The sequence below is a fragment of the Cynocephalus volans genome, chromosome 10 (assembly GCF_027409185.1).
Source record: "Cynocephalus volans isolate mCynVol1 chromosome 10, mCynVol1.pri, whole genome shotgun sequence".
Lineage (NCBI taxonomy): Eukaryota > Metazoa > Chordata > Mammalia > Dermoptera > Cynocephalidae > Cynocephalus > Cynocephalus volans.
The window spans coordinates 125972037-125996657 of NC_084469.1; the positions used below are offsets into that span (position 1 = coordinate 125972037).

General features: G+C 40.5%; 1 protein-coding gene across 6 annotated transcripts in view; it reads left to right on the plus strand.

Moving 5' to 3' along the window:
* WDR59 (WD repeat domain 59) overlaps nucleotides 1-24063 on the plus strand; it is an 87575-nt gene extending 63512 nt beyond the window's left edge. For 3 of the 6 annotated variants that reach the window (XM_063110146.1, XM_063110141.1, XM_063110145.1), the window contains exons 19-27: nucleotides 326-382; nucleotides 5679-5812; nucleotides 7812-7893; nucleotides 10848-10960; nucleotides 12325-12475; nucleotides 12578-12650; nucleotides 13827-13953; nucleotides 14176-14318; nucleotides 22939-24063. In XM_063110146.1, the coding sequence (XP_062966216.1) occupies nucleotides 326-382; nucleotides 5679-5812; nucleotides 7812-7893; nucleotides 10848-10960; nucleotides 12325-12475; nucleotides 12578-12650; nucleotides 13827-13953; nucleotides 14176-14318; nucleotides 22939-23174 (1116 nt within the window). In that variant the 3' untranslated portion in view covers nucleotides 23175-24063. The remainder of the gene's footprint in view (nucleotides 1-325; nucleotides 383-5678; nucleotides 5813-7811; nucleotides 7894-10847; nucleotides 10961-12324; nucleotides 12476-12577; nucleotides 12651-13826; nucleotides 13954-14175; nucleotides 14319-22938) is intronic. The other 3 variants (XM_063110142.1, XM_063110143.1, XM_063110144.1) reach the window with 3 other exon arrangements.
* The last annotated feature ends 558 nt before the right edge of the window (nucleotides 24064-24621 follow it).

Here is a 24621-nt window from a genome sequence, read left to right on the forward strand (position 1 = left end):
GTGATCTTAGTCCTTGTCAGAGTGCTCCAACCTGGATTGGAGCTTCTTTGTCAGAACTTCGTTGATGTCCCCTCTTTATACCTTGAAGTGTGACTAGAGAATAATGACATTGAAGCTTGTGAAGGGCTAGGAGGGAAGTGAGGGAATCCAAGTACTGCTGTGCTTTAGTTTCAGATTTCCAGTATTCCAATCTGATTTTGCAGTATTTATGGTACCATTTAATCCATCAGATGTGTGGGAAGCTTTCATTTTATTCTATATTTTTCCCTTTTAATTTTCTTGGTGTTTTTCTTCCCTCTTCCGGGTGTAACGTTTTCACGCACAGATGTCTCCTCGCTCTGCCCGGCGACGTTGGTCCATACAAGCAATTAACGACTTCCCGGTACTGTGCGCTGTGCAAATGCCTCCTTAACTAATCCTGTCTCTGCCCAAAGGCCCAAGAATAAAATGCCACCTGCCTGGCTTTGAGGAACCTGAAATGACAGGCTGCCTGGTTTTCAGGACCAGCAACAATAAATTTTTTGCCTTGTGGAGTCAGGTACCAAGGACTGGCTTCTCCTTCAATCACATAGTTTCAAATGGGTTCATATTGTTGAGGATCCTGAAGGGACTTCTTTGCAAATGAAACTTAATGCTGGGTTTCTTGCTGAGAACCCTGATTGTAAGCCTTTAGCTCACCTGATTTCACTTGGAGCATTAGTGTAATTATTTCACGGAGCTTCCAAATGCCTACCTTTGGCATGGGGGGAGTGGAGGAAGATATAAGAGGCTTTGCCATTTTGTCTGCCTGTTTTTATAGTCTTGGTCTAGTTCAGAGAGGGAAGTGCCAACCTGCTTTGTTGGCATGACACATAGCTAGTTTTTAATCCTTTAGGAATTTTCTGGAACAAATTTTTTCTATACCATCAATATTTTGCACTGACAATAAAACCTGTGCTGTGGCCATCCCCTCTTCCTTTTCTTTCTTTCTTATTCACTCCTATTGGCCATTTCCCCTCTTCTGTCTTCCTCTCCCATCCCCTTCATGTTTCAGTAGTGCCAAGGTGACCTCAAGCTGTGCAAGGCAGCCTTGAGGCTTTACGTAAATTTCATTTGGTGAAAAGAATATTTAGGGGAAGAGTCCTGTAGCCTTTTCATATAAAAACCAATTGAAATTGGGAGCCCCAATTAGCAAGTACCACTGCTGCCAACAACTTGTAGGTGGAACCACCAACATGGCCACCTTTCCTCAAAAAGCCTGTCCCAGCCAACTAGACTGCTGAATTTCCACTGGTTTCCCAGGAGTCACTGCTCCTGCTGCTATTTAAATAGGAACTCATGTTGACTCACTGCCCGCTCTGCTAATTATGCATCCGTTGATGGGGTTGCTGCGAAGCAGTTGGTGGCTTATTCTTGGGCTGTTTTTACATTTAACCCATTTATTGGCATCAATGTTGCCTTTGATTGTAGCAGTAACACTGGTGGTACAGTCGCAAGCTGGCTGTTGGTTGTCATTCAGTGCTATTTGCACCAATGCCTCCCTCCCACCCCCTTTCCCCTTTCTTCCCTGTCCTCTTTGCCACAACTCCATGAACACCTTCTTGGTATATTCAGAGGGGCATCCTGGTGCTCACCACATAATGATTTGTCCGTCTTGCTTTGTCTCTCTTCCCTCAATCCTGCCTCATGAAATCCATGGGGAAGGGGTATTTTATGTTGATGGAGTATCGAAAAGACCTAAGAGAAATGCAGAGTCCTTTGTGTCCCAGCAATGCCAAATTTCCTGCACAGAAAAGTGTCCACATGTCAGCCCGTCAGAGTGGGACTGGAGCGATGCAGGAGGTTTAGGGGCTTTTAGCCCATAGTGCCTTCCCCAACCCAGAAAGATTACCCACACCATAACCTAGTATGTCATTGTTCTCTGGAATCAAAGAATCCCAAGAGAACTCTGTGTGTTGTCACCTGATAGTTGTACAGACAAGAGAGACTCCTAAAGTCACCAGCAAGATATAAAGGGAAAGAGAAGACTTTGGGGAGGTGTGGATGCAGTATGAGCCCTTTTTATTGCCAGAGCACTGGAGGAAACACCCTGAGAAATGGTCCATCTACTTGTGGGGGAGCAGCAAGGAACTAATATCTAAATTGAGATTTAGCCTATCTTCGTTTAAGCAGCCTTGTTATGTTTGAATTCCCCAGAATAACTGGTAACTGGACAAGAATACTGAGTGACATCTGCAGCCTGAACAGGGGCTATTTCATCTTTTAGAACCACCAACCAACAAATTTTTTAAAAAAACAAAAACCCAAATTGTTTTATGTTTGCTTAAAGATTTTTAATAATGTTTTGCGGTTATTCCTTGTTGGATTGGGAAAAAAAAGAACCCTAATAGTGCTGTCCCATAATTGCTTTTACAACTTGATTCCTGATGGCAGCTACAATTAGGATGACCCTATGTTGGAGAACCTCTTTCTGTTGGAGGCTCAAAGGCAGCTGAGTGAGGTTGCTTAAAGTGCCTCCTGTGCATCCAGTTCAGACCACACGAACATCTAGAAGCCTGATGTCTCAAGAAGTTCCAGGAAATACAGACTATGATTTCCATAATTCTGTGAAGGATAATTGCTGTTGTCAAAGACTGCTGTCTTTACATTTTAATCAAGTATTTATTGATGGGTTACATTGGTTTGTTTCTACTGATCTCTGTAACCCAAGGCTACAAATGGGGGAAGAGTCCTAAGACATCTCTTTGGACTCTGAGTTTTCTTCTATCTGAATGTCCCTAATCCTACCAGGTCCACAAAAGGGGATAAAACAGTGTGAGGTACAGACTATCAAACCTGGCCTGAAATACAGAATCTGGCTTGCCCCATGTAAAGCTGTGGAGCTTGAGGAGCTGCACTCCGGCCAACTACTCTGGCTCAGCAGAACGCAGTGACAATGCCTGGCAGAAACGTGACTAACAAAGCAAGTGATTGTAGGATAGGCCTTGCTAGAATCAGACGGTAATCTCCTCATGTGCAGAAACGACTCCATTTAAACATGTATCAGACCATTTACATATTAACAGTAGCTTAGTAAGGACTTTTTTTTTTCTTTTTATTCTAAAAATCATATACTGAAAAGCAAGCTAACTAGAATGGGCTTAGCAGCCTGACAGGCTGTGTTCAAATCTCAGCTGTTACGATTGTGACCTTGAGTAAATTTGTAAAATGTAGGTGATATCCCCTCTGTCATCCAGCTGTGGTGAGGCTTATGCCAGCAGAGTGAGCATCCATAAGTGGGAGCTAATATTGTTGTAATAACCACAGACGAGTCTTTAAATCCTAAGTCAAACATTTGTACACTTGGACTTTTGTAATTCGTCATTTTCAAATGAGCTAGTCTACTTGCAGATGAGTCACTTTTGGCACATGGGCCTTAGTATAATGAATAATATTCTTTTATTAGGTTTGCTTAAAAAGTCAGGAAACTGGCTATTTTTAGTGTGTTCTGCAAGCTAGTTGACCCCATCCTTCATGAGGCCTCCATTTATTGCAACTGTGTGGTTAAACTGAACTAGTGACAATTGCTAACTGTTCAAGTGCTTCTCCTTTTCTCTTTGTGATAAGGAGACAGAGTGACTGCCTGGAACAGTGTTTTAGAAGCCTCCCAACCAATCCAAAGACCAAGATAAATGGATCATATTCCATTGCAGGTGGAATCTTTTTAGCCCAGATTTTTTTAAAAAAAGTCCAGTACCCTAATGTCATTTGAGATGACCAATTATGTGGAACCTGTGGATGTATCATTTCTTGGAATTTTTAAACTTTTGGAAACCTGAATGAAAGTCACAGTGAAAGGAGTTTGTTTACCTTATCCCTTCCCTGTCATGGTTACGGTCTTGTACTTTTCACTGTCACTGCAGAGTAGATGTATGCTAAATTACCCTTCCTGAAACAGGCCATGTCGTAGTATTTAGTGCATGTGTGACTCCATCTATCTATGTCATTAACACTGCCTGGCTCCAGCCCATTCTGACAGGTTGTTTGCTCTTTAACACATCCTCCTCTAACTTGCACCCATGTCAGGATGTTTGTGGCTAAAAGGATAGTATTTTTGTGAGTATGTACATAATTCTTTAGATAAGAATGAGGGCAAGTAGAGAATTGAAGGGCTACCTTACAGTAATAGATTAAGCTTCCCTTTGTATTGCAGAATAATGACTTGTGTATGAATAAATAGTAAATAGTAACTGAACTGCTTCTTAAGACAAAATATGTTAAGGTTCTAAATTAATAGTGTAGCATATGAATTTATAAATTATGATAAACAATTCACAGGTACTTTAAACTTTTTCACTTACCTGCCCTGAATTAAGTCCAGGTGTCCTGGATTTAGTAGGCTCCTAAAGCAAGTTACATGCATTGGGCAGCTTTGAGATTAGATGGGACATCACCAGTGGTCAGAAATGCCTGAAATTAGACCACTACTAATTCATGGAAGAGTGATTGTATAAAAATCACTTGTGGAAGATGAATTTACTTGTGAGTAATCTAAATAATGATCTAATTTAAATTCATAAGAGTGTATATACATTCACAATAATTATGTATTTTTAGATTGCGCTTTTCAGTTTATATAGTTTGCATCCATACCTTTTCATTATACCCTTATTAACCTTGGGAGATTAGCCACAGTTATCAGAGAGCAAAGCAAGAGTGACACGCATGAGATTAAATTCACAATAAGTAAGTAACTTGCTCAGTGTCATATTTAGCCAGTGCTTGTGGTAGTAAGACCACTAAGCCTTGGTTTTTTGACTCCAAATTGCAGACCCTTCACTAACTCCTTTTGCCTCCTTTGTTAATAAATATTGTCACTCCTTCCTTAGTTGAGTCACTTTGGCGACTTCCTTTTTGACTTCCGGCAGTAAAATAAAGTAAAATATTGCTCCCTTGGCTGGTTGTCATTTTGACGATACCAGGTGGGGCTACACTGTAATAATTCTTGTTTTCCAGGACAGCTCTCATTTCACACATACAGCTCTTCACACATTTATAAGCCACTTATAGGTAAGGCTCTGGGTAAGTGGGACACTTGCTCATGATCTTCCATTTCCCAAGTCCCTCAATTCAAGTATTTTTGACATTCTAAAATGATCACTTTTAGAAATAATTCAAGTCTGCTAGAAAAACAGGGTAATTCTCCTCGAGCTACCAAATGTCTGCCTTCCTACCATAGATTAAGGTTTGCAGAGGCCGCACTGCTATGTCAGAATTAAATTTTCAATACATTATGTTGAAAGAGTCTGAGAAGAAAAAAACTGATTAGTTTTAGGCAATAACTTTGAACCCACTACTGAACTTAACCTACAAATTGTTCTTCTCCCACATTTTGGGGGTCTTTACTAACTTATTTACCTGCTGTTTTTAAAAATTAATTAACTAATTAATTAATTCTGGCTTCGTGGTATCTATTTTTGAGCACCTGCAGAATGCATATCCCTGCAGTAGGTGTTTATTTTCCTGTCAGGATTTTGGGTCAAGAGCTCAATGCCCTTTGTCATCCTTTTATTTCCTACAGATACCAATTCATGTAATTGTGGGCATGATGTAATTTAAACTCTTTGCAAATTACCAATGACCCAAAATATGATGTGCTCTGCTACTTAGGTTTCTGCGCATTAAAGTCCCCGTTAGTTATATCTTGTCATCTCCCCCAGAAATCAAGGCGGTGGAAAAGTAAGCGTGAGGGATCAGACTCTGGCAATCGACAGATCAAGGCTGCTGGGAAAGTCATCATCCAGGATGTTGCATGCCTCCTTCCTGTTCACAAAGCACTGGGAGAACTGTACATGTAAGTTCAAAACGTCAAGTATACTGTGCTTATCACTTAGTCAAGATTAGCAAATTTTTTTTTAAGGTGTTGGAACTCTCTTTAAAAGCAGTTTTAGGAGAAGCCCAATGTATTAGCTTTCTATTGCTGCATAACAAATTACCACAAACTTGGAAGCTTCAAACAACATTTGTTCATCTCACAGTTTCCATGGGTCAGGAGTCTGGGAATGGCTTCACTGGATCCATGCTCAGGGTCCTCTTCCAGGCTTGTTCAGGTCATCAGCAGAATTCAGTCCCTTATAGCTATAGAACTCTTCTAGGAGTTTTATCTTCCTTGGGACCAGGGGAATGGCTCCCAGATGCTTCACCTTCTTTCTAAGGCCTCACCTGATTAGGTCAGGCCCACCCAGGTTATTCTCCCTTTTGACAAACCCAATTAACTGTGTAATAACCTCATTACAGTCAAGAGTTTGGATCCCCCTTACTGGCCACACACACACAGACACACACACACACACACTGGCCACCACACCGTAATCACAGGAGTAATATGCTGGCCAGACACACACACACACACACACACACACACACACACACACACACACACACACACACACCCTAATCACAGGCACACACACACACACACACACACACACACCCTAATCACAGGCTGGCCACACACACACACACACACACACACACACACTGGCCACACACACACACACCGTAATCACAGGAGTAATATGCTAGCCAGACACACACACACACACACACACACACACACACACCCTAATCACAGGCTGGCCACACACACACACACACACACACTCACACACACACACACACACACCCTAACACACACACACACACACACACTGGCCACACACACACACACACACTCACACACACACACACACACACACCCTAACACACACACACACACACTGGCCACACACACACACACACACTCACACACACACACACACACACACCCTAACACACACACACACACACTGGCCACACACACACACACACACACACCCTAATCACAGGAGTAATATGCCATCAGAATTCACTGGTGCTGCCCACATTGAAAGGGAGAGTATTATACAAAGTATATATGGCAGGGGCCAAGAATCTCAGGGACCATCTGAGAATTCTGCTTCCCACACCCAATATAAAAAAGCAGATCAAAGCAGAGGTACTTTGAAGGGAAGTGGGAGGTGAATGACCAGCATGCAGATGCTAGCCTGCAGTTCCCTTTTTCTTCCCAAACTTGAACTCTTAATAAAAAGTATTTCTTTTGTAGTATATACACAACACACTACTCTTCATGTTAGAAGCCACAGTCAGTATTGCATATACAGTCATGCACCACTTAACAACAGGGATAGGTTAGACGATTTTGTCATTGTGTGAACATCATAGAGTGTACTTACACAAACCTAGACAGTATAGCCTGTGGCTATATGGTAAAGCCTGTGACTCCTAGGATCCAAACCTGTACAGCATGTTATTACACTGATTACGGTAGGCAATTGTAATATAATGGTAAGTATTTGTGTTTCTAAACATACCTCGACATAGAAAAGGTACAGTAAAAATATGGTATTATTATCTTATGGGACCACCATCATATATGTGGTCTGTCATTGAGCAAAAAGAAAAACATCTTTATGCAGTGCATAAACCATTTAAAACCATTTTTATTCAACCCTCAAAACTTAGGAACTCCACAGAAGAGCTGGTTGGCAAATTAGTATTTGAGTATGGTCTCCTCTCCTGACTCCAAAGAAGTGAGTAATTTCACCTTCCTCAGACCAGAACCCACAGCTCAGTTAACATCGGTTCTAGTTAAGCTTTTCCTCCATGTCAGATAGAAAGGGAGCTAAAGGCCAACACAGTATAAAACATTTTGGGTGACATCTGAAGAGGCAGTTTCTAGTCTGTTAAGCCAGGAGTAATTGATTTAGGAGGTTAGACTAGAAAGAAACTTTTTGTTCTTTTAAAAATTTCAGACTGAATGTGACTGATATTCAGGAAACATGTCAGAAGAATGCCACTTCTGCTTTGCTTGTTGGAAGAAAGGACCTTGTCCAGGTATTGTGCATCCCTTTTGGTGGAGATCTGGAGTTTTCTTTTAGAGCAGGTTGTTTTTGCTTTATAATTGTGGTTTAACAACATTTTCAAGGTGTACCTCCTCTTTTGCAATTCCTTTCCCATTTCCTTTGCGAACCTGTGGTGCTAGAGCAGCTTTCCAAATCCCCCGATTTTTGTTTGTTTGTTTGTTTGTTTGTTTAATTAGTGCTTAGTTGGGAAAGCCCTAAAGCATTTGCTGAGTGTTTTTTTATTATGTCTCTTTTCTATTCCAGTACCATGGTGATTGTTACATACCTTAATTTGGATATCTGTATGCTTGCCATTTGCACCCTCAATTTTTTTTTTTTACTTTTAGAAATGTTTTATTTCATAAAAGGTTTACTGAAGTGTTCCTTTAGATAGATATGTTCAATTTTAAAATATGGTTTAATCTTACAAAAATTTAAATTTCCTTCATCTTTGCAGGAAGATATCAGTGTGAAAGCAAGCTGTTCCTATATTGTTTTCTTAAATAGCTTTATTGAAATATAGTCACATATTATGCAATTTGCCCATTTAAAATGTACCATTTAGTGGTTTGTAGTGTATTCAGATTGTGCAGCCGTCACCACAGTTTCAGAATATTTTTTTACCCCAAAAAGAAACCCCATCCCCTTTACTGTCATCTATCAATCCCTTCTTGCCCCCAGCCCTGAGCACCTACTAATCTATTTTCTTCCCCTACTGCACCCTCATTCTTTAGGTGAGGATTAGACTGAGCAATGGAGGCTACTAGCTGTTTTCCTGTCAGCTCAGTTGTTTTTTCCTTATAATGCCCCAAATAAGTTAAAGCTAAGGCCTTTCCTTGATTTTTATCAGATTATGAAATCCATAAGTTTCCAGTTGTCTTCTAATAAACACTGTCAAGTCTTTGCCCAAAACCCTTTTAGGAGAAATTCAGTCATGGCTTTGATTTAGTTCTATAAGGACCCAGCTCCCTAGGTTCGTAGAAAGGTGCAGAATTGACAGTGTAGGCTGGGGGCCAACATGGCTTCCCAGCCAAGTAACCGTGGGCAAGTTATTTCAGAGTCTCTCAGCCTCTGTTTTTGTCTGTAAAATGAGAATCCTAAGAATAATTTCCTCATGGGATGGGTAAGAAGTCTGTTAAATGCAGTGACTCAAGATTCATGTTCTGAAAAAACATTCTCTGAGGAAAAATGACTTCCTAAAGATTTTTGTTTCTTTGTTTAAAGTTTTTTGTACTTTTCTGGCAGAGTTGATTTAGAAGGGCAGGCCAGTCCAAGTGAAGTGGGAAGACTTGTGTTCAGACAGACTTGGCTTAAATCTGGGCTCTGGCACATTTTTGTTATGTGATCATAGGCAAGCCACCTAGTGTTTCTGAACCTCAACTTCCTCGACTATAAAATGGTAGCAATACTTCTAAAATCATTATGAGAATTAAATAAAGTAATATATGTAAGTCCTATAAGTATATTTGGTAGATGGTAAATGCTTAATATATGGTATAATTACTGCTGCTGTTCTTGTAATTACCATTTGTGACATGGTATTGTTTAATGAGACGGAGAAATTACATCAGTAAAAATGCTTGATGAATTTTTCTTGTTCTTCTTTATGGCCATGTTGAAGATGACATGTTTACTATTTTTGCAAAGAGTTGCATAAATAAGCCTAAGTGTCACCATATCTGTTGAAGGCATTTAGGAAATGTGTACTATAAAGTGAGGAAATAGCAGCCTAAATTGTCAGCCAGGGTAGTAAACATCCTATCCTATCCCAAAAAGCCGTTAACTTCTTTCTTAACCATTCAGGTGGGTCACTGATTATAGAGATGAATGTAACCTTCAAGTTTCTCCTTTTAAATGATACTTGTGTGTATTTTTATGTGTGCCACATAGTTTAATTGATTTTTCATGTCTGATGTTTCTCTAGTTGTTTTTCAGCATTTTTATTTGCTTTTTCTTTTTCTTAGTTATAGACTCCTTGATTCAAAGTTCATTTATTCTTCCTTTTGAGCTTCTCAAAGAGTGTAGTATAGTGTTTTCCAGGTAGTGGTCGTACAGTGTTGGGTTGCTACTGAGAAAGGTTTTCTAAAAGTAGTATTTCAATTTTTGAAGATATTAAGGAGATGGGGGCTTTGTTTCTTTTGATTTTTGTTTTTTCATGGGTTTTTTTGGTGGCTGGCCAGTACAGGGACTGATCCCTGGACTTTGGTGTTACCAGTATCACACTCTAACCAACTGAGATGATTGGCCAGCCCCAATGGATGGGGGCTTTGTTTATGACCTGATATATTTAGCATGTCCTTGGATTTGACAAACACTTAATGGACATTAGTTTCTGTTTGATGCCTCCAGGCACGGTGATATTTCAAGTTTGGTAGTATTCTTCAGATTTGTTGTCAACAAAAAGGGAGCCAAGTCTGTTTTGTCTTGGCCTTTTTTGGCGGGGGGGCAGCTGGCTAGTACAGGGATGCAAACCCTTGATTTTGGAAGGCCTGTTTTTCTTTAGCTTTACAGAGTATCTTGAAACTTTTGTAATGAAGATGACAAAGTTTTTCATTATTTGAGTGAAGAAGGGCCAATCTTACCTGTGACACAAAATGTTTTGTTTTGTTTTTTTCTTTTTTTGCTCCCTGCCAACCCAGTTCATTAATGAAGCAGCAGAAAATGTCATACGATTAGTGGTTAAATAGATGAACTGTTGAAATTATTGCACTGTGTAATTTCTCTGAAGTTTGCTGAATGAAGGTTTTTAAGGCTAGTGTTTCTCAAACTTTATAGTGCACACAAGTCCCAAGGATCATGTTAAAATGCAATTTCTGATTCGGTAGGTCTTGCTGCTCTCAGACTAGCAAGGCTTTAGGCTAGATGTGGAGAGTAGGTGGGGTTCCTTCGTGGCTTCTGTTCCTGTCTTCCCGTTTGAGTTTGAATGTTTTTCTTTGATCTGTCCAGGTTTGGTCGCTGGCTACAGTAGCTACAGATCTTTGCCTTGGTCCGAAGTCTGACCCAGATTTGGAAACACCCTGGGCTCGACATCCATTTGGGCGACAGCTGTTGGAGTCCCTGTAGGTTTTGAGAGCTAACAGTGCGGAAAATGAGTGATGTCAGTTTTAGGTCTGTAAGCACTTTAAATATTATTGCCTAAGAGAAAGGTGCAGAGGCCTGAGGAATGAGGAAAAAGTGCAATCTTTCCTTTTGGTGCTGAAATAACAGAACTAACTTCTTGTAGCAGAAGGAACTGTAAAATATTTGTCATTTACAACAAGGATTTGAGACCCCTCAGACTCATGTGTCTTTTAGGATTCATGTATTAGTCCATCAGTCACATCAGTCTGAACACAGGAGTTTAAGCTCCTGTGATGGTAAATTTCTCCTTGGGTGCTGTAGGGTTTTACCCCTGATAGCAGATTAGAGGATTGCATGTTGGCATTCATGTTTTCCAAAGGCCACAATGCTTTTACCCTGTTAGGCAGTTCATGAAAACATTGAATTTGTGTTCAGTTTACTGCCCTGAAATATGGCAAGCTGGAATTATACTATACAAAATAATTTACCACAAAGTAAAACCACTGGCATCTCCACAACATTGAAGCCCAGGCCCTGGGCAGAGGAAGTGTCCTTCTTTTTGGTTGAGGTTTGCTTTACTGACTTGTGGAGGCCAGACATGGGCCTGTGCTCATACTCCCGTTGCCTCCTTGTTCAGGGATGTGACGCTTGTTCTGCCCACTTCAGGTGAGGCTCACATAAGATAGTGAGTGAGAAAACACTTATACATGTTAGGCATTGAGTGCTAGGAAGGTGTCACTGTAATTCCATCACAAAGGCAAAGTCCTTCTGGTCCCTCACTTACATTCTAGCACAGTGGTCCTGAAAGGACAAAGGGCATATGAGTACCTAAAAGGTAAAAATACTCCTTGTCATTCTCACTTAATAGCTCATATTCATAACTCCACCTCCAGAGTCTGTTGCCTGCTTGCCACACTGTGGTATACAGTGTTCTCTGAGCACCTTCACACAGCTTTAGGTTATATGAATGATGTATACAGGAGCCCCCCGAAAAGCAGGATGATTCTTCCTCAGAGCTGGGAGGCTGAGCGAGCATGTACTGCCTCATGCAGATGTTAGGTTAGTCTACTTAGTTCTCAGAGAAGCTACATTCATGTTTGAGCCCATGCCTGAATGCCAACCAGAAGCTTTCAGACTGGTTATCTAGGTCATTTGTAATACATTGATATCTTTTATTCCAAAACAAACTTACTCAAAGTAGGCCAAACCATGGGGTCTGTAGAAGCCCCAGCTCCTGACAGGTTTTTGAGGCAGAATCAAGAGTCCTCCTATCCTACCCTATGGAAGTAACCACCATGACTGTGATAGGCTTTCTCCATCCCTTCCCTTGACTTGTTTTCTTTCCTTTCATCTTTTTCTTCAGGTTGGCTCATTATTGCCGACTCCGGGATGTTCAGACATTGGCCATGCTCTGCAGTGTGTTCGAAGCCCAGTCTCGGCCTCAGGGAATACCAAACCCCTTTGGGCCTTTCCCTAACCGTTCTTCTAATCTTGTAGTGTCCCACAGTCGATATGTAAGTTTATTTTTCTTGTTTGTGTCTGATTTTTCCTCAGTGTACACTTTCATGTGGAATGGGATTCTGACTCCAGTCCTGTTTTCTTTTTCCCATCCATAGCCCAGCTTTACTTCCTCAGGTTCCTGCTCCAGTATGTCAGACCCAGGGCTCACCACTGGCGGCTGGAACATAGGTTGGTATGGAAATGACTTAGCCGACACTGGAGTTTTAGTACTCTGAAAGCTGCATGCAGGGCATTAATATGTACTCTAGTTGATGCATATTCTCCATATTTTTCTTTGTTTCTCATTTCCCTTTGAATTCATTGTGATAGGGATACTGTTGCCAGCAAGATCTGGCCTTGCATGTTGTACAGGCTAGTTTCTGGTAGGCCTTTGTGCCTTGCTGGGTTGCTTTTCATCTCATAACCATGAGAAACAGACCATGGGACCTCCCACTGTTCATCCCAAAACCTAACCTTTATCTTTTCTCCTTCATATGCCCCTTCCATGATCATGTGCCATGTCCTATCACCTACCTCTTCCCGTGACCACTTTCAGTGTAGAGAAATGCAGCTGGCCCTGGCTCTAGCTGGTCCTAAGGTTCTGTTTAATGAGTAGGTGCATTTGTGTCATCTGGTTTTTAAAAATTTCTTTTCAAAAGTAATCTTAATTTTCTTGATTATAAAAGTAGTACATGCCCAGTGAAGAAAAGCAAACAAAAAATACTAGAGGGCTGGCTGGTCAGCTCAGTTGGTTAGAGTGTGGTGTTGATAACACCAAGATCCAGGGTTCAGATCCCTGTACTGGCCAGCCACAAAAAGTAAAATAAAATAAAATAGCCCAGCGAAGAAAAGCAAACAAAAGTAGTAGAGAAGAAAATAGTAATCACTGGTCCCCTACCTAGGAATAACATCCGTTAACACTCCAGAACATTTTCTTCCAGCCTGTGTGTGTGTGTGTGTGTGTGTGTGTGTGTGTGTGAGAGAGAGAGAGTGAGTGTGCGTGCGTGTATTGGTCATTCTATATATATGATTTTGTTTTTCATTTTTAAGTTTATCATGAGCATTTTCTTATGTTGTTTGAAAAGTTTTTAAAATAATGACTGTATAACATTCTGCTATATCAATATACTGTGATTTGCTTATTACTACGTGTGTACTTGTTTACCAGGTTCTCTTAGTAATAAATACTAAGACAAAAAGATAAGGCTGGGAAAGAGTTCTGTGTAGTTATATTTCTCAGAATCTTCACCTTGCTGATTTTTCTTCCAGGGAATCAATTGGATACACATCATATTATGAGAGTTCTCAGATATTTTCCATGCCTTCTCTAATTGCCATTTTCCCTTCCCATTTGATTTTCTTCAGCAGGAAGAGAGACAGAACACATATCTTCACCTTGGGGAGAGTCTTCACCAGAAGAACTCCGCTTTGGGAGTCTGACCTACAGTGATCCTCGTGAGCGAGAACGTGACCAGCATGATAAAAATAAAAGGTAACCACCTTCCCAGGTGGGAGCTACAATTCCAGAACCCTAGATTCTCCAAAATTAAATCTCTTGCTCTAAGAAAAGTATATGAGGGCTCTTCAAAAAATTTGTGGAAAGGTTTGTATTAATTTTTAAACCCATTTTTCCATGAACTTTTTGAAGTATTAAGGATATTGAGCTTGTTTTTTCTTAAAAGAACTGACAAGAAGTCTTTTGAATTTTATCCAGGCTTCTGGATCCCGCTAATACCCAGCAATTTGATGACTTTAAGAAATGCTATGGAGAAATCCTCTATCGCTGGGGTCTGAGAGAGAAACGAGCTGAAGTGCTGAAGTTTGTTTCCTGTCCTCCTGATCCTCACAAAGGGATCGGTGAATATGAATTTCTCTCTTTTCCTGTCACTGTCTGAAAGGTCCTGTAACTGAATTTGTCCACAGCATCAGACTTGGAATGAAGTTTTAGCTTCTCATTTATAAGCAGAAATTTGTGAAGCATTTTGAGTCTGTTCCAAGCTTCTGAAAACACTTGCGTTTCATAAGGAGATTAAATTTCTGTTGTGACAGAAGTGGTTTTATGAACTGTGCTCAGGTATTGACTGGAAGTAGGGACAGTGGCTCATTCACTCACTTCCTACATACCCAGCTCCCCTTAGGCACAGCGCTTGCTTGTTCTCTCCCCTCCTGGAACTCCCAGCCAAGTGGATGAGAAAATTAAAGAGTTACAGATTGTGATAAATATTAGCAGACTAAAAGGATGTTGGGGCAGCGAGAACAAGGAGGGAGAATTTTAGAAGTATTGAGTTATATTGGGGAGGCCTCTTTGAAGAGCTAAGGTCTGAAGGCTGAGAAGGAGCCCTCCTTGCAAAGCAGGGAAAAGAACATTCCATGCAGAGGGAGCAGCCCAGGAGAGGAATAACTTGGCTCTGAACAAGTGAAGGAAGGCCAGCGTGGCTGGAACACAGTGAGTGAGAAGATTGTAGGATAATTAGGGCTGTATCAGGCAGGGACTTATAAATTTTGCTAAAGAATTTGGATTGTGTTCAAAGCTTCAAAGGGCATTAAGAAGTAAGTGATGACATGCTCTAGTTTACATTTTAAGAGGATCACTTTGGCTATTACATGAGGAAAGGATTGGAGGAGGGCAGAAGTCGGAGCAGGGAGGCTGTTTGGAGACTGTTACCATAGTCATAGAGCTCACCAGCCTAGTCTGAGGGTGGAGAGAGATGGATGAATTACAAATAAGTTTTTAGAGGTTGATTCAATATGACTTGCTAATAAGTTGGATGTGGGATTGAGGAAGAGAGACAAAGCTTGGATGATTCCTAGGTCTCCAGCTTGAGCAACTGGATAGGTGGCAGAGCTGTGTTCTGAGACAGAAGAGCCTGTGGAAGAGAATTGTGAGTTTGGTTTGGGAAGGTGGGAGATGTGTATGAGATTGAACTGGAGGAGTTGGATGTAAATCTGATGCTCAGAAGAGAGATGGGGCTAGAACTAGGAATTTGGGAATCTTTAGCATATAAATGACATTTAAGCTCTGAGAACGGGCATATTTACCTGAGAGCTGGGGAGTGGGAAGGAAGAGTATAGGGAGAGTGGATAAGAGAGCCCACCCACTGTGGGCCTTGAGAGACACCAGTACCTGAGGTCCTAGAGGAAGAACCAGAAATAGAGACGTAGAATGAGACACCAGTGAGGCTGGAGGAAAAGCAAGATTGTGGTGTGAAAGAACCTAAGCAATGAGATATTTTCAAAAGGATGAAATGGAAGACTGCCAAAGAGAGTGGACTAACATACATTGATTTCCCACCAAAGGGTCTATACAGAGCTTTTTTGAAAAGATATAACTCTACAAGGAGAAGTAATGTTGGCAATATGGTCTGGAATCTTGGAAGCAAATAGTTTAGTGGTAGCTCATTTTGCAGGGTCTGATAAAACTGAACCCTGAACTGGCAGTCAGTAAAACAAGGCACACTGCAGAACCCCCAAGTAGCTCAGGAATTAGTGGTACCTGGTGCTTCTGGAAGTGGCTTAAAGATGAGATTAAAAACAGGAGTATTGTTGGATAGCCCTTCGAGGATCCCCAGATTCCCACTCCTAGTTTGCAGAGCACATTATTATTTCTCCTCTGCCCCAACAGAAAACTGGAAGTTTATTCTCCAGAGAAGGTAAACACATTTCCAGATTCAAGGGACCCACCAAATACCAGCACAATGAATGAAGAAATACCAGGGATACAGGGAAGACTAGAAGCTTCCAGAGAGAGAAAGCAGGTCGCATGCAAATCACACTTTTCAGGGGCAATACTGGTATCTAGATGACAATGCAACAGCACAAAATTCTCAAGAAGATGATTTCTAACCCAGAATTCTGTATGCAGAGCATAAACCTTCAGCCTAAGATGGAGGAATAGGTTTAGTCCAGGAAATAAGGGAGTTGGGATGCTGGTGAAGGGAGCTGGGTATGACAGATGTGGAGATGCACCAGTTCAGGCTGGAGCTTCGGGTCCCTGTCTCCAGGAAGAGAAAATTGGAAAAATATCTAGCATGTTTCAATGTTCAGTATATATATATATATATATATATTTTTTTTTTCAGCAGCTGGCTGGTATGGGGATCTGAACCCTTGACCCTGGCGTTATAACATCGTGATCTAACCAACTGAGCTTACAAGCCATCCCAGTGTTCAGTATATTTATAGAAGATTGGGATATTTGAGGAAGAGTTTGGAGATAAATTATTGATAAGTGCATAACAAACTAAGCAAATGAAAAAAAACACATTTGCTAACTCTGGGAAAAACGTGTAAGAAAGGAGATGTTGTCATAGTACATGGCTTGGCTTGAATAACATTTACCTAGACAAATAACAAAAATGGAATACTGATCTGACCGAAATGGTGATAGAACTGTGTGGGGAAGATGAGGGGCACGTGGCTTATGTGTGTGGTTGGGGAGACTGAGAAAGTCAAAGAGATTTCGGTTGTGGAAAGTCAGTAGACAATGCTTAAACATGAAAATTAGAAATAGCTTTATAAACATGTGGTTTAAAGATAGGGAGGTGAAAACAAAAAACAGTTAAACGAGTTGAAAGGATTTCCTCTAGGGAGTGATGGGGGTGGGGATGGCAGGGAATGCTGGGTTTCCTAGTAAGGTGCACAGAACTATTTGACTCTTTAAGTTGTATGTGTATATAGATTTGATATGAAAAAACAAACTAGAGTAATTCATAGATTTAGATAATGAATAACAAGGATTATTTTAGTATGGTTTATTTTGGTATATGTACTTGAAGAAATGCAGAGACCAAATGTTATTTTGGCAATATATTATTTCAGAGCCTCTAAATGCATGAAAGTATACCCGGAAGAGATTAATGATAGCCTGGAGCAATTTGTCTTTTAAAATTGGTTCCCAGGAAAACATGAATCACAGAGATATGGAACTATTGTTATCAATCCATCAGTAACCCTTATTGACATCTATCTGGATTATAAAACATCATGCTGGATTCTGTGAGATGTACAAAGAAATGTAAGGTGTGGTTTGGGGGTCAAGAAATATAATTCAATCAGAGGGTCTGAAGCATAAACTCATGAAGCCTTGAATGATAGTCAAGAATGAATAATATATCTTAATATCAATAAAAACAATATCATGAGATTTAAAAAAGAGGGAAGGAGGATTGTGAAAGATAGACTAACAGACAAAAACATTAAGAGAAGTATTTTTATTTGCAGAGTTTTACAGGGTAGTTCGACTTTGGAGGAATTGGACTGCCCAAGTACAGGACACAGCAGGTATTGAAAGAAAAATACTAAGGCCACAGGTAGTCTCTTGATGGTGGAAAACCAGCAGTTTCCTCTCGTGCTTATCTTCTCTGCAAGGGTATCTGCAGATATCATTGTAGCAAATTAGATGGATAAAGTTGTTTTCACTTAGGGCGTTAGGTATTTATAGAAAGGGCTCAAGGTTTCATTTGTTTGGGCGGGATAATGCTAGACAGAATATTCCTTTAAAAAAACATCTCAGGATGTAAGATGATTTTTGTTTTTTTTGATTGTGGTGTGTGAAGTACTTGGTCATAATGGTGGCAGAGCAAAGTGATCGCTTTGCTTTCTGAGCCTCCGTGAGGGGATAATTCTTTCCTGAGAAGTGTAGATCTGGTCACCTAAATTTTGTTCAGAAGTTTTCTAGTTCTGTTTAATTTAATGTCTTATTTCACTGGTTTTATTACATTTGTGTAATAGATGATGTCAACTAATACACACAATTCTTCTTGTTGTATGGTTAACAAACTAAAGCCATATTACCCTAGGCTTTTGCCTGGCGGTTTTGTAAAGCCTTGGAATCATAATTTGATCATTCTGTGTGCCAGAGTATTTTTATTATCTTTATTAGTTTGTCTGTTAGGAATCAAGAATGATCTATTTCACCTCTACCAGGTTTCACCTGTGAAATTTATAATGTAGTAGTGTGCCTCTTGTCTGTGAACCTCAAGTTTGCAGTGTTCCTGCCTTGTCAGGAAGTGACATCTGTATTTTGTGTAAGGCTGAGAATCCCTAAGCCAAAGAACAATTTCCTGGGAGGACTTTGTAGACTTCATGTCCACATTTGAAGCATTCTCCTCCTTTTTATAATGGCTTATCATACTCAGTTAAATGAGACTTGAATTTAAATGTGACATTTTGAGAATGGCCTTGACTATAATTTGATTTATTCACGTATCTTATTAAGGAGGAAGACAGATTCTTATTGAACCTATACAAATACTTTTTCATGAAAAGAAGAGGCACTTTGTTTGACCCTTAATCATTGTTTTTAGCAGTTTTGCCGATAAAGTTAATTAGTATATATTCATTTCCAATGGAATTATGGATCTTAAGTTTTTCTAATGATAATTTAGATCTTGCAATCTATATTAATATCTTTTTTGGATTTTTTTCCTCCTGTATTCTGAGAGGCTAGTTGGAACAAGATACCATTTATAGAGTGTTTCATTTTCATTTATATAAGTATAAGCTGTTAAATTGAGGGGTTAAGATGGAGCAAGAGAAAAGAAAGGGGTTTTTCTCAGATGTCTATTAAAAAACAGGCCATTAGTCCCAGTTAAATTTTTTCATCAGTTTTATCCAGTCCTTGGTAAGTAATTCTTGTTCTAATTATCTCTACCCATCTCCTTTTACTAAAGTCATCTTCTGGACCAAACAGTCCTAGAAATCCTAATTCCATCCTCCAGTCTGACAAGTGTCTCCCGGGGTGGTGGTGTCAGCTTATATGGAAAGCTGGTATCCAGGAGTCTCCTCACTGGTATCAGTAGTGAAGAGTACTTTCAGTAGCACCTAAGGAGGCTTTATTTTGATGTTTCTTCTAGCAGCTTTCATTTCTAACCTATAGTTTTTAGCAGGGGACTTTAGGCAAGAGTGAGGCAAAAGCAGAAACCAACAATTGACAATAAAGCTGGTTAATTTATGATAACTAACAATATCATATGGAGCAGAGGAGTCTTCTGTCCAGTTACAATACATAATCATTTCATAAGGATTTAGTGACTGATTACCCTGAGAGTAAAACATTTTGGACAGTGAGGATGTTGACTCCAGGGTCTTTTAATTCATCCTGTAAAATGTTCCTTAAGATTATTGCCAAATGAAAGGAATACTTTCATTTTAAGCATAAAACAATCAAATTGTAAAATTCAATTTGTTAACAGGTATGCCAGCCTTTGTAAATATACATAAGTATCCTTCTATTGATCTTGAAAGACAGTTGTTGAAAAAAATTCATATTAATGACCTGTCCTTGTATGTGGTTACCTAGGGAGGTTGAACTTCCCTTTTCGATTTTTTATACTTTGGGTTTTATAAATATAGCTCTCAACAATAATGTTAAACTAATTAAAAGTATGGATTGTACCAAACATTTCCAATTATTTCTAGCATCTGTCCTTCTATATAGTGAGGGAACAAATCTTCAGTGTTGCCCAAAGGTAGCTGGGATGTAGAAGACACTGAAAGCTTTATTATGCTGAGTTTGGGAAAAAGCAGTTTGAAAAAGAGTTACTAGAGGTGATTAGTTATAAGCATGAGTATTAAGTACATAAAGACAAGAAGTAGTTACATACTTGGTTCAGAATGACAATATTTAAAATAAACAGAGCAGGAAATAATTATTAAGAACTCTAGACTTTTCAGGAATTGACTTTTGTTTAACATGATTCAAAAGCATGACAAAACACCAAAAGTTTAACCAACTCGAGTGAGATTGTTTTGGTGCTATAAGGAACCTGTCTTATCTAGGTACAGAATAACTTTTTACATTTTCTTCCTCACATATCAGTTTTCTTTTGAATTATTGCTTTTTTCCTCTTTATGATTTATAGCATTTTTTTCTTTAAAAATTTTAAAATACCTTTATACGTATATATACTTATTTAGATATTCACAAAACTAGCAAATTTAAATCTCTTAACTTTAAAATTTTAACTTTAGGCTGGCCAGTTAGCTCAGTTGGTTAGAGTGCTGTCTTGTAACACTAAGGTCAAGGTTCTGGATTCCCCTACCAGCCAGCTGCCAAAAAAAAAAAAAAATTTTTTTTTAAAAAAATTTTGATAAATTTGAAAGGTTTAACTAACCTTATCAGCACATTCAGTAAGACAATGAATGCATATACCACACATTGATTGACCATACTGCTAAAACTGTTAGATTTCCCATGGTGAACTAACAAAGTACATCAGTTATCTTGAACACAGATTCATATCTCATAGTTGCAAATAGTATCTGCTTTGCAATTTGTATCTAGTATAGTCTCAGCCACCCATAGTGTTCTTTTTTCCCCAAAGACTCAGAGAAAACCTGGGACTGCCTGTCGCAGTCCCCCTTAGCAAATTGTCAGGGAAATTCCAAAGATAGTTGCTATGTAAAAGATACCTTGACAGCTCTGTTATTTTGAACACACACCACATCCTTTTGTACCCAGCAAGACCCAAAGGTGTTTGCATATCCTTCTCAACCTGTTAACAAATAGCCATTCTATTATGTATACCAGTGAAAGGCAAGGGAGAATGACTTGGTGTTTTGTATTTTCTGTCTTTGTGAATTTAGATCTACTTGGAAATAATTTTAAATGTTGAATGGAAGTAATGTCTTATCAGACCAATAAAACTGGTAATGAAAATTTAAGAAACTAATTAGGTTTTTCATGAGAACACAAACTTAAGTCTTACTTAATATAAAAAGTTATGCTTAGAGGGAGAAGACGTGGCTGTTTTTAAACCAAAATTATCAAGCCAGTCTGATTTGTCTCAGGATTTAACTTAACTAGGACTATCATAAAATTTTTCCTTAGTTGCCATGTTTGAAAGAAGCTTTTATTGGTGTATTTTTATTGGTGTATGACCACCAGTTGTCATACAGTGGAGCAGCCAGTTCCGATGCAAGAAAGGGACCCTTCCTCTCCTTCAAGAGGGAAGGCGAGAAGGGGCAAATCTAAGGAGAGTTGAAGACACGGTGGTGTCAGCTGCAGCGGTACCGTTCAGAGGCTTCTGTTTTCTTGGAGAAGTCAGTAAAGAGGCCATCAGCATGTGGGAGAAGTTTGCAGAATGTGGCTGAGGTAGGAAGTAGCCATTGGGGCAGTGAAAGAAATAGTTCGCTGCGCAGGCCTGTCCATTGGTGATTGTGTGATTGTAGTTAGATGCGTTTCTTGATGGTGGGCCTTCCTCCAGGATTGCTCGGCTTCTTGGGGGCAGACTTGGAGTGTGCAGGTGGTATAGTTCATCCAGGGTTGACGTTTTGCCAGGTGGTACTGTGGAGGGAGACATGGGCAAAGGAGTTGAAGATATTAGCAAAAAAAGATTATAAAGTTGGTTCATGTAATTTGGGTTGACCAAACTGCAGCCAGCCAGGGGCAGTTGTATAAAAAGGGTAGAGGCAGTGGGTTAGAGAGGAGAGGGCAGAGGCCTGAGAGGCCAGGCATACACAGGGTTAGTAGCTTGGGATTTGGAGACACCAAGAATCATGCTAAGAATTCAGGTAGAGGGAAGACTGAGAATCAAGAACAGAGGTCTTCAGTGAGTGGGGTGTGTCTTCAGAATGCCAGTAGATGACAGCAGAGAAAAAGGGGAAGGCTGGTGAGGCCAAACGGTGTCAGCCTCCAGAGGAAGGGTAGTGGTCTGGAGGCAGTACCAAGTGCGTGACCCACGCCCCACCCTTGCAGTCATAAAACTTACTTAAGAAATGGCCTTTGGTCCAGAGGCTACTAATAGCGTTGGGATTTAGCCAGGGTTGGGTGGTGAGGGGCATGTTCCGAGAAGAGCAGGTAGAGCATGTGGGAAGCTTTGCACAGTGGGTGGCCCAGTGGAAGGAGGGAGGAGAAGCAAAGAGAGCAGCAGGGATAGGGAGCGGAGGGTAGTGATTGAGCAGACGGGGGCCTGTAGATGGTGGTGTTAGCCCTCACGGTCTGTTTCAGGAGGCAGGGTACCAGTCCTCACATGGCGGAGGAGCGCTGCTGTGGTGTCCTGCTCGGTCACTTGGGGGGCAGGTGATAAAGAGGGCTGGCTGTAGAGGTGGTAAAACCAGTCAGCTCCCGTCTGAAGAGTGTACTGAGTCCTTCAGTTCTTTCGACAGATGCCTGTGAAACACCTTCTCCATGTCAGGCTTCTGCCAGCTGTGGGGGTAGGAAGAGCCACCAGCCACAGCTGCCACCTGCTGCCGAGCAAGAGCCCCTGAGGGGGGCTAGGCACCTGCTGCGCTCCTGCCCACGCCCTGCCACTGCAATGACAGTGGCTCCCCTTTCTAAGACTGATTTAGACTGCAGAAGAAGGAGTTCCAATGTTTAAAAAAAAAAAAAAAAGAAAGAAAATGAAAACCATTGCCATAATAGAATCTGACAGTTTCCTAAGATGAGTACATCTTTTTTACCTGACAATGCCCAGTTTCCTTTTTCAGAACTAAACTCACACTGTCTCTTGTTTTGCCCGCCTCCGTTCGTTTCCAGAGTTCGGCGTGTACTGCAGCCACTGCCGGAGTGAGGTCCAGGGCACGCAGTGTGCCATCTGCAAAGGCTTCACATTCCAGTGTGCCATCTGCCACGTAGCCGTGCGTGGATCATCCAATTTCTGCCTGACCTGTGGGCATGGTGGCCACACCAGCCACATGATGGAGTGGTTTCGGACCCAGGAAGTGTGTCCCACTGGGTGTGGGTGCCACTGTCTACTCGAAAGCACTTTCTGAACTTACAGACCCTGGGAGTTGTAGAAAATCCCAGAGGAACCCGTAAATACAGGGACAAGGTCTTTGCCAGGAGAGAGGCTCCAGAACCCAGGTTTATCCCTGATGAGATGGGAGTCTGTTCCCCTCAAAGACTGCCAGTAACATCAGTTCTTTGTGAGCTTCTACGTTCTCTTCTGCTGTTCTGGCATAGACATCGCTGTGAGGAGGCGAGGGCAGACGTGCAGAGCCCTGCTCAGCCATGCTTTGTGTTGTCTGGTCTGCTGAGCAGCTGCGGTGGAAGTTCTCATTGAGAAAAGCACCTGCTCCAGAGCCATATTAACCTGTACAGTGTTCCCCTTCAACCACCGAATAGTGTTTTCCTGATGCCAAAACAGAGACCAAAGTCAGATGCAAGAGACAGTCTCCTGAGTCAAAGGACAGTGTATATAACTGAAGTGACGAGGGCCTGTGCTGTCTGTGGCTTTAGGAGTTGGTACATTTAATGAGCTGATGGACAGTGGCCTTGTAAAATATGATACTAAAACTGTAAATATATGATGTACTTAAGGTTTCTCCAGCTGCTGTCCCTTGGCTAATAAAATTTTAGTGATTGTTTTTTTTTTAAAAAAGACAAAGTTGAACAGCATTTTAGTGAATCCTCTTTTTACACTGCTTCTAATTGAAGCTAGTCAGTGCACAGATTTTTAAAGGAAATGCTGATTTACTTTTGTCATCTGACAGAAGAAAATAGAATTTGACCTTCAGGGTTCTTCCCAGTCCCAAGAGTCTTGTAATTATTTCTTCCAGCAGGAGGAAGACACAGTTGCGTCGCAGCACTGACATGAAGTCTTCCCTTGCCTCTGCACAAGGTGGCTGGGCTCCCTCACTCTGCACTTGGGTTCCTTGCAACTGTGCCCATGTTGATCTGTGTTCCAAGTGGTCACACTCACATGAGTGTCCACCAACTCTTCAGAATTGATTTTCTTTTCTTTCTTATTTTATTTTATTTTATTTTACTTCTCAATATATATTGTGGTTGATTTTCCAGCATGATTTTCAACTCTTCACATTTTGTGTGTGTCAGGGAAGAGAAATCCTCTTTTTTCTATTTCTGTTGAAATTTTTATTTCTATCTAGAATTTTATAGTTCCAGGTTAATTAATTTAAGGAATATAACATATCCCATAATACAAATGTTTTATATCAGTGTGTTTCAAACTACAGGTCAGGACCCGTTAATGGGTTGTGAAATTAATTTAGTGGATAAAAACTAGCATTTAAAGAAAATGAAGTACTAACACCAAGGTCAAGGGTTTGAATCCCTGTGCTGGTCAGCTGCCGTAAGTAAATAAATAGATAAATAAATAAAATGAAATAGTGTAGAAGAGAAACCATCATAATGTACCATACCTAGTTAAGGTAAATTCTGTGTTGTGTAACTTGTTTATGAGTATGTGCACATACACTT